Source organism: Galdieria sulphuraria (assembly GCF_000341285.1).
Source record: "Galdieria sulphuraria unplaced genomic scaffold scaf_92, whole genome shotgun sequence".
NCBI lineage: Eukaryota > Rhodophyta > Bangiophyceae > Galdieriales > Galdieriaceae > Galdieria > Galdieria sulphuraria.
In genome coordinates this window covers 1,950-12,279 of record NW_005178383.1, presented here as the reverse complement: position 1 = coordinate 12,279, position 10,330 = coordinate 1,950, and the positions used below count along the sequence as shown (strand labels likewise).

The following is a 10,330-nucleotide window of genomic DNA, read 5'->3' as shown; positions in this document are numbered from 1 at the left end:
GTTTTGCATAATACATTCTGAATATTATCAATACTAAACATACGACAATTGTATTCAATAAGTTGAGTCATTTTTGGTGTCTATGACAATAGATTGGCTATTTTGAAGCAATTGTAGAAAACTTTGTTGGGAAAGGCTCTCAAGTCATGAAAAAGTCCGTATTGGAGAAACAGAAAACTCTATATGACACCAGAAAGAGCTTTGTCTTTGTTCCAATTGTTTTAGAATCTCACATTCTTTCTTCTCCTCTACGTATGAATGGAATATTTGTTGAAATTGAAACGTTTCTAAAATGTTTCGATTTTTCAGCATAGTCTCACAATGGATGACTTCAAAAGACTGTTGGATCAGTTTGTTACCAAAATAAATCGCTATGGAAGCTTGAGACACGTTGATAATGACTCAATTTGAGCAATCGAAAGTTATACAACAAAAAACTTTTTATTCAAAATAAAATGCAAGGCTTAAACTATGGTATCTTACTTCTCAACTTTGGAAACTGTGAAGGTTCTAAAACAAACCTTCATCAGCCAGAGACCCGATGTGATTGGGTGAGCACCCAAGTTTCCATAACCAAGCATAAACTTTACCTTTCTGAAAGGTAGAATGAGTCTTCAACTAGATTAGGTTTGATAGAACCACAAGTTGGCGGACAAAAGGTTGTAGATTGTTGTGCAAACTTCAAAGATGTAATGATGATGGAACTTGGTTGAATCGATCGAAAGCTGCTTGGTTTTCATATTAACAGAATAAGAAATATTTTACTAGAATCTTTTGGTTGGAATTGTAAGTTTGTAATACGTTGAACCCTTTAGAGGAGTGGCTATTTGACAAATAGTAAAGGAGAAAGAAATGTAGTCAGATTGAAAAGTTTTGGTAGATCCTGCACCATCAATCGTTTTCAAACAGTTATCTTTCGCAATGATTTAGACAAAAGGTATGTTTCTAGTACCTGGAAAATGTTGTTTGGAAGGAACTTTGCTGAGATGTGGAATGCCCTGGCAGATAGTATTGTTGCAAAAGATTACTATCACATATTCAAATAGGTAGTTAGTTATGTATTCTTATCACATTGACATTGTTGCAAGATATTGTATAATTCCATTGCAGTATGTTGTCCACATAGGAATGCTTCATTTTGAGTCATTGGCTCTACACTCAAACGTACCTGACTTTGAGTCATCCAGAAACTTTCTTGTGACTACTACTCTCCTCAGGGAATGTTAGATTGAGTTTTTACTATGGCTACTCCGGTATATTTTGATATATGCAATATTTGGATAGTTAACAAACACAAAAAGTTATAACCTCAAACTTTGCCATTCATTGACTGGGTCTACACACAAGTGCCAAGGATTATATCGAGTCATTGAGTATTAGAAAACATACAAATAGGGACACAATTTACGGGGTAAAGTTTAGAGTACTGTTAAAGTCAAGGAGCTCATAGAGAGAGTATCTCAAACGGTTGCTCAAAGATTGAAAGTTGCAAAGATCGTCCCTTTCCAGATTCAACCCTATAGTTCTCTTCAAATGAAAGCCAACAGTGAAAAGTTGTAAGAGTATTCGTTAATAGCACTGTTGGATAATTTATGTTTCTAGTTTCCAAAAAAAGAAGAAGAAGCAGAGCAGTCTTTCTATTACAAGAGCTTAAGTTCCATTGTTTCCTAATTTTTTGTTTTAAAATTATCCATTCGAAGAACCCACCACTTGTCATCATAACAAGGTAAATGTCCATCGGCAATCTTACCTAATTATACAGTATTAAAAAGAATGAGACTGTATGCCGATTTGAACAACGCTATGTGTACGATTGCAATCTTGCTTTAGCAATGTTATCTTTTTTTGCAAGAGTTTGCTAAATGGGAATGTTTTAAAATCATCTATAAAAAGAATTGTAAAAGGATTGCTCAGATGTTTCTGCTATGATGAGAAACACTGAAATGTAAACTCCTTTCTGTTATAATAGTTTTTTTTGGGCATAGAGACTTTACTGATTTTTGGTACTCTTATAAACCAAAAGTTTGTACACTTTTTAACCTTTTTGTTATTTGTCCATTTTTTGGAAATGTCTCTTTAACAGCTAAAATACTCCTATAGTCAGCATCACCTTGCTTTTTCGGTAGAAACTTTTATCATTTATGTAAAACGATACAACAAAACGACTGGGTAAGATGACTATTGAAATTTTTCTTTTGGTAGAATTCGTGATAAATGAATTAACGATCATCTATAAGGGAATAGATATGAGACATTGAGACAAACTATATAAATACCTATCTACAAGGTGTATCAAAACAACAATGTCTAGGAAAATCAATCATAGCAAGGAGCAATCTATCTCTGGTCAGAATCTTCTTTAAACGCTCCGTCAACTTATTAACGAGCGTCCTAATTATCTAATAATATGACCCTTTTAAAGGAGCAATTCAAAGGCAAATAATAAAGACAACTATGACAGATGGGTAGAACTAGTCCCTGGATTTCTTTTGCATGCTATTCTGAGAAATGTCTTTTATGTTCCAAATCTGATCACAAACCTACAATTCGTCTCTTTAAAAAGAGTATCTTCCTAAATGAAAACGGACATAACTAAAGTGCCCAAAAATAAAAGGAATAGGATTCGACTAAGAATCTAGTTAAGGTTCCTACAAACTATCTTGAAAATGTGAACCCAAGGGCTGATATCGACAAGAGCCTAAAGGACCAAGATTCTGACTGCAGATATGCACGAAAAATATTCTAAAACGACACTCAATAAAAATCTGCTGATTTACGAGAGAGATGAAAGGTTCACGACCTTGAGTTGTTTGGAATCCGTTGCCTTGGTTATCTCCTCGAAACACAAACAGCGAATTTCCACGGAATACCAGAGTTTAAACAACGATATCTCTTGAATGGAATATATAAAAGTAACAGAGGTATTCAATATTGGACAATCCAAAAAGACAATACAAGCCAAGTGGAGCTCAACGTCTCAAAGGAAAAGGTGGGACTGTTACAATAGAAACAATTCAAAGCTTGAAATATGTTCAAAGAGAGGTTTAGATTCCGAAATTTCATTTTTATAACTTTAAACCCTCGATAGGTTTGAAGTGGCTAAAGTGTCATAAACCAACTTAACGATATCCAAAGTAACTGTATAGCCGCCCTGGAAACTCTTGAAAAACATTATCAATTTGTCCAATTTACAATTTGTGTTTAGGTCATTCGTTGTTGAAAGTTTCGAGTTGTATCAGTCTTTGAATAATGCAAACAATATACCGCTTAAAAGAACCACAAATTGACAGGGAAGAGGACGTCAGGACAATTATACAGACGTTTCTTTTTCAGTTCTCGGAGAAGGCGTACGGTGGGCCTTCGTTCAATCGCCCGGCTTGCTGTTTTGCGCCGCATATTTATGGAGCCGGCAAAACATTTGTAGGCCAAAACTTTTTGGCCTATTTGAATATTTTTGCAGAGCGTGAGTGTTCCAATGCACAGACTTTTCAACAACTACACAGTTCAAACGATAACCCCCAACCGAGTGAGTTGAAAGTGCCTTGGAAACACTTTGCGGAAAACACTTTGTCAGTTATCTTAGAACTAGGAGAGAGCTTTTCTGGTGCTCCTTTTCCAAGTTTTCTAGAGGCTTTGATGTATAACATAGCTATGGCTACAGCCGAGTGTAATGGTATGAGTGCCCGAGAAATTGTAGAATTCACGGACGCAGCGATGAAGCAACCTAGTGTTTCTTTATTTTTCCAGTATCTTCTCGAACAGTTTCAGAAACAATATTTATTTTTGATGATAGACGAACTTAGCCACCTGAGTGACCTCACCAAATACTATAGTGAACTTACCACGAAACAGTTCGTCGAGCCCGATCCAGAATATGTACCTTTCCGGAATTTCTTCCGTATTTTACGTGATTTGTTGATTACAGGGAAGGTAATTGTCTATTTGGCAGGCAGGACATCTCAAATCTCAGCCCGTATGTCTGATGCTCGCTCCAGTAGCATGAGCCTCGATATGTTGCGATTGAATCCTTTTAACCTCAACGATATTAATGAATATCTTGAGCTGGCAATTTATAGTGGAAAGACCTTGAAGGACTGGTTATTGCCCTCAGATGGCTTGCAACATCGATTCGCAGAATTATTAAAAAAGAAGACAGGAGGTATTCCGTTGATTTTAAAGAATACTTTAGTAGCCCTAGCAGAGAAAGCTGCAGACTTGTCGCAACCTGTTATCAACGATGACAATATGGAAAGTGTGTTAGATGATATTTTTCACTCTGTAGTACGAAAGACAACAACGTTTATTGTTCCGGAGATATTAGATTCTGCAACCCTTCTTCGATATCAATTTGTTCTTTTCAATTATCAGCTCGGGACAGTTTTTCCAATCAACTTTGCAATTGCTCTATGTGGAACGAGAACTTATTTGATGGATTTGGTTGCAACTTTTGGGTTTTACTCTGAAGTTTTGGGCGAGGAATTCGAGATTGGTTGTTGTGAGTTTATATTGCGAGCTCATAGCAACTATAAATTTTTCCGTGAGGCTACTGAACTTTTTCCTTTATCTCCGTTTAGTTATATTCCCGACACTTCAACAGCAAAAGGAGTCTTCTTTGAATTTGTATTTATGAAGATCTTTCGTTTTCGCTTATTAACTTTTCTTCATTCTAATTCCTCGCCTATTGTGCATTCTGCTATTCCAGGAATTTTCCAGGGTTCTTTTATTGAACAGGACAATGTTTCTTATTCTATGGAATCAACAAAATCTTATGATATACCCATCTTGAGAAATGTCTCTGGTTCATTTTCTGTTCATTATGGAGATTATTTACAACGTTGTGGTATTTTTGTTCCGAAAGATGGCGATTCGAGTGGTCCTGATGCATATGTTGTATTCCATAATGGACAAACACGTTATGTTGTTGGATTTTCATTCAAATTTTATCACAAAACTGAATTTTCGAAAACAAATATTGAGGAAGAAGCCAAAAAATTTTTTAAGGGAGTTGTTTCCGTTTTGAATGACGAATCTTTTTCATCTGTTCAACTTCGTTTTCAGTTTGTGGTAGTATGTACTAGATATGATCGATCTGTAGGTTTCTCTACCGAAGAACATAATATTGTTGAAGATGCAAGTGGTTTGGTGACTCAACATTCTTCGGGATCAACTTTGAATGAAAGTAGTCGATCATGTCTGCAATTGGTAATTGTTTCTCAAAGGAACCTTGAAATGTATTTGGGAAGAGATAATGTCGAAACATTGAGGAAAATTGGGGAAGCAAACCGAGGAGAGTTTTCTAAAGACTTTTCAGTATGGTGTAAAACTCTCTTTGAGTCGATGTCCAATGAATATGTTTCATCTTTGGAAACGGAGCAATCAAATGTTACTTCAAGAGTGACTCGAAATATAAGACCGAGAACAAATGAGGAGAATAGGATGCAAATGGAAGAGCTTCAAACTGCTATGCAAGTGGAACGAAGTGTCGCAGCATCGAGTTCTTTGTCTTCGTCATTTGATTGGAATACTTTCCTAAGAGACCGTTGTGGTCTTTCTGAAGAGGATGTTGCCTATTCTTTGCCTAAGCTGTCCTTCATAGGAGTAAGAGATTTTGATGGCGTTACGACAGATTTTCTTTCCGATTGTGGTATCGATAGTCCTTCACTAAGATTGCGAATTATGTTAGGAATACGACAGTTTTTAGCAAAGTAGCTTTTATGGACTAGTTTGTGGTATGCCCATGATTTCCCTGTAGAAGATGATGGAAGCCTTATAGAAGTCGTAGTCCTAATAAAGACATGTAATTTTTGTTTTTATCTCACTGCAAAGTCATTACGTGCTTAGTAACTTGAGATATCTTACCAATATGCTCGAATGCCAATGTTAGTTACGCTTCGAGAGAAGAATGACTTTGACAAGGTCTTCTGCTTTAACATTGAAATACCAATCTATATAGAGGAACCTGAAAAGTTATTGATAAACTATTTAATAGAAGGCTGTAAATTAGCTGGTACAAAGCTAGCTTGCAAACAGTAAAAGAAGCTCAAGCTTATCTGAAGAAATTGCCACCATCTTTGTAGATGAATCTGAATAAAGAACAACTACAAAGAAGCTTCTTGCTTCATGTGGCTGTGGAGCCTGTACAGTGTGGATATGGACTGTTCAACCCCTGTCACAAGAACTTGATAGTTATACAATCAACGCTTTTTTTAACTTAAGCTATGGTAGATGCCTGTTATGTAGTAACAGTGGAAGGAGTTGCAAGTCGTATAAAGGTGAATGGCATCCTACTCAAAAGTTACATGTCCAATACAACGGTTCACAATGTGATTATTGTATTCTGGGAATCCTAAAGTCTATGTTTGGAGAAAAACAAATTTTTCCAAACAAGTGTTAGGTATCAAACAAATAAAGTCTTGTTTTGATGGCAATTTTTGTTTATTTTCGACGCCTTTTGGAGTTATGTCCAAGCAAAAGAAACTTTCTGCATAAAAGAAAGTATTCCTATTCCTGAAGATGCACTACAGCTCATTTTCCTAAAAAGAAGAAGAAAACTTCGAGTGTGGATATCTCAGCAACAACCATATTGTAACTTGTCAATATACATACGCAAGACACCAGCTGTTCCTAACAGATCGGAATCGATATCAAGATGAAAGTAAAGTATGTAATGGAACCTATCAAAGTCAAATATTCAAAAGTGAGATATTATAACATCATAAAAGATGGAATTGTCTTATTTTTTTAAATGATGCACAAGAATTGCTTCTTGTAGATGATACAAAGTCGAAAATGGATGGTCCATTGAAGCTGCCGTATCCTTAAGTACATCATTGGATCGTATTCAACAATTGGAAGAAAATCAGCTCCAATTTCGAACGTTTTGTAAGTCAAATTAGAAGTGTTTCTTGTTTAGGTGGAAATATAACTACTGAGAGTCCTATTTCAGATATCAATCCGTAGCTGGTTGCTATCGACGGGAAATTGAGATTGATATCTTGTAAACACGGTACCTTTACAGAGGCAAAAGCTAAAGGTTTCTTCTTGGTTATCGAAGTACTTTGCTGAAAGAAGAGACTTGCTAGTGCAAGTTCTGATTCCTTTTACGAAGAGGAATATCTCATGAGACTATCGAAAGAAAAACCTTTACTTTGAAAAATGTAGAAAGCTACTGAGACAGTAAGTAACCTATCTCATAGGATTGTCGTGAGAAGAAAACAAAACTACTAGAAGGAATGTGCTTTCTATTCCCAAGTGATACTAAAAGCAAGCGAAGATTGTTAGTATCGGTAGAACTCAACTTTGCAGTATAAAATGTAGACTTATTGGAACCGAATTCTGTTAAAGTATAAGAATTTAGTGTTGGTGGTAATAGCGTTCGTTTGTTTTCGATTTTCAAGTTTTCATTTATTGACCTTGTAAACTTGTCAGAATTTCTCGAAAATGCAAAATAAGAGTGAATCATTTTGAACTAAAAACACTCTGTTTTCTTGTGGTGTTCATGAAATAATTCTTGTAGACTATCTATACAAATGGACATTATTTGTTGCAAGTAATTGCAAAGAAAAGATTCCAGTGTGAGAAACAATGAAACTTGTCATTTGAATAAAATAATCTTTCTATACAAATAAACGTTACAATTTCATTATATAACCAAAGCATTTCTTAATATATCATTTGAGAAAGAAATTGTATACAATGTCCATTGAAAAGAAACTTGAGCGCTACTAAAGGCCAGTCGAAAGTTTACAATATGAGTAAACTATTTTTTTGAATAGAAATTTTGTCACAATATACTAAAAACTTTTCTACAATATGTAATAAGCATGCTAGGATTTGATGAATAGTCATCTTTTAGATGAGATGTACTCTAGGTCGCTACTGATTTGAGAACGTCCTAGCTGATGGAGTATTTGAACATTTTCAGGGGGTTTTGTAACAAAATCGAATCATTCTATTAAGAAAGTTCTTGAAGGGAGCCAAGTTTGTCTTGAGACTTGTTTTCATTATCATAAAAACAAGAGTAAAACATCTGACATCTAAAAAGAATGAAAGACCTCAACTGATGGACGCTTTGATAGATATTCGAGCTTTAAACTTGTTTCATTTGTTAATATTCCATAGCATCACTTGTTATATTCAATGATAAATACTAATAAACGCTATTCGGTCGACTATTCTCTCTTTCTCTTTCTCTCTTTCTCTTTTTAACTTGGGTCCTCTACCAATTACACTTGTTTCTAATAGGGTTTGAAGTCTAACTGACTTCCATATTCAAGTGAGGAAATGCATCTTTCCAAAGCAGTAGTCAGTATATGCGTTTTGGCTCTTATTGATTGTATTCTGTAAACAGCTGGGTAGAAACCACAGCCAAGTAAACTGTGTATGATTCTAGAAACTAACTTTTACATAGCACAGAAGAGGACTTTTCTACAAGAACTCATTGAAGAGAATAGAATAACAGCGCCACTTGTCGACGGTAATAATTGCTTCAAGGCTCTCCGTGAGTGGAAGCTGAAATACAACAACCAAGTCAACACTTTTGTCGGTTGAAACTTGCCAATTCAAAGTGCTCTGTCTCATTGGATCGTTGAAGAATTCTCATTGTAGTGAGTTGGTATTACATGAAGAGTTGTTTCAAAAGTGCCACCTCTGAAAAACATATTTTCACAACTTGCATTATTTCAAAACAGCTATCACTACATCGACTATCTATTGTAACTTTTATTGAACTGGCTGATAAGTTAATTTAGCATACAAGAGGAACAAAAAGGTCACTATACGAAACCAACTTTTGCAGACTCCAATCCCTCTTCGGTTAGTTATCTTGAGAATAATACATTCAACGTATTCCATTGATCAGAAACACATCAGCTTTTGTTTCTTTATAAAAACTCAGCATTTTTGTACCAAAACTAGAAGATTCAAAACGGTGAAGAAGCAATTGGGATAACTAAGCTCTTCCAATTTTCCCATTGAAAAATTGCACTTGGAAAGCGTCGTCGACGACTTTAGGAAAAGTTGTTATTCACTCTATCCCTTTTGTCACAATGGTAGTATGACTTTTAACGCCATAAGAAATTTTTCTAAATTTTTTAATAGAAAGCTTGGCTTCACCAATATAGCGTTGTTGGAAGAAAAATACCGACTCAAGAGGAACCTGAACCGCCTATTTACCGCCTTAAGATCTTCGCGCCCAACGTCGTCAACGCCAAGTCTCGTTTCTGGTACTTTTTACGTAAACTTAAACGAGTAAAGAAATCTTCGGGTGAAATTTTGAACATCAGTGAAATATTTGAGAAAAAGTCTACTCAAGTCAAGAATTACGGAATTTGGATAAGATACAAATCGAGGTCAGATACTATCAATATGTATAGAGAGTATCGGGACGTGACAGTGAACGGTGCTGTAGAACAAATGTACAAGGATATGAGTGGTCGTCATCGTGCCCGTTGGAGTTCCATTTGGGTACTTAAAGCTATGCCAGTTGCAGCAAAAGATTGTAGGCGTTCGAAGGTCACCCAATTCCATGACAGTAAGATCAAGTTTGCTTTACCTCATATGCGTCCAAGAGCTCCACTGAAGAAATACAATACACCATTTAAAGCAAAGAGACCAACAACTATAGTACAATAAAGAATTCGTTTTGTGGAATTGTTGATGCAAAATTGTTTCTCGAGTAGGGAATTGCTATTGGAACGCTTAGAAGAACGAAAATATTGCCTACAAGAGATCATATCCAAATGTCTACAAGATAAAGACTTGAAGTATCAGTTTTCAAAGTCTGCTGCACAAATAATTGAGAGACTTGAAGACTCTTCCAAGACAAGTGACCAAAGACCTCTGTCCACTTTTTGTATTCCTTCAGAGTCTATTCTTTTCATACCCAAAGAACTTTGGGAAGAATCCAACGTGGAAGAGAGTAGCGTTAGACGTAAATTAAAAGTCTTTCAAGTATCACACCTGAAGCTGTCAAGTAATCATTTGGTCGTAGCGGGTGAAAGTTGGGTTTCGTTTTGGTCATTGCCTTCAAAAGATAATTCAGATGTACTACCTCATTGTGCCAATTTGAAGTGGCTGGAACCCCACTTGAAAGTAATCAATTTGGTTTTGTCACAAGACGGAAGGTATCTATTGATTCAAGCTTGTGAAAAGGTTGAACACACTCGTTGGGCGACTGGGGAACTGACCGAGTCTTCTAGTGTTGTACTTTGTAACTTATTGTTCTCTTTAGAAGATTATTCTTTGGAAAAGTCATTTAACTTGTTGCTCCCTGTAGAATGTCTTAGACAAAAAGTGAAACAGTGGAGTGTACTATTATCCTGTCGTCAAG

The 10,330-nt window shown here is 35.8% G+C and overlaps 3 protein-coding genes across 3 annotated transcripts in view; all 3 read left to right on the top strand.

Annotated features, from left to right (window-relative positions):
• The first annotated feature begins 3,159 nt into the window (after window positions 1–3,159).
• Gasu_61430 (archaeal ATPase) lies at window positions 3,160–6,364 on the top strand. The gene has a single exon (XM_005702679.1). It carries the CDS (start codon window positions 3,250–3,252, stop codon window positions 5,707–5,709), a length of 2,460 nt encoding a protein of 819 aa, XP_005702736.1. The 5' UTR covers window positions 3,160–3,249; the 3' UTR covers window positions 5,710–6,364.
• Window positions 6,365–8,939: 2,575 nt separating this feature from the next.
• Gasu_61420 (60S ribosomal protein L18Ae) lies at window positions 8,940–9,771 on the top strand. The gene is made up of 2 exons (XM_005702678.1): window positions 8,940–9,050; window positions 9,100–9,771. Exons 1-2 carry the CDS (start codon window positions 9,048–9,050, stop codon window positions 9,631–9,633), a joined length of 537 nt encoding a protein of 178 aa, XP_005702735.1. The 5' UTR covers window positions 8,940–9,047; the 3' UTR covers window positions 9,634–9,771.
• A 518-nt stretch (window positions 9,772–10,289) lies between these two features.
• Window positions 10,290–10,330, top strand: part of Gasu_61410 (uncharacterized protein) — an 875-nt gene continuing 834 nt past the window's right edge. Inside the window, exon 1 of the mRNA XM_005702677.1 lies at window positions 10,290–10,330. This exon is cut by the window's right edge and continues 834 nt beyond it. The gene's annotated coding sequence lies outside the window, so the exon portion shown is untranslated.

Coding starts and splice junctions, on each gene's coding strand:
- Gasu_61430 (XM_005702679.1), top strand. CDS start 3,250: ATGCAAACAATATACCGCTTAAAAGAACCACAAATTGACAGGGAAGAG.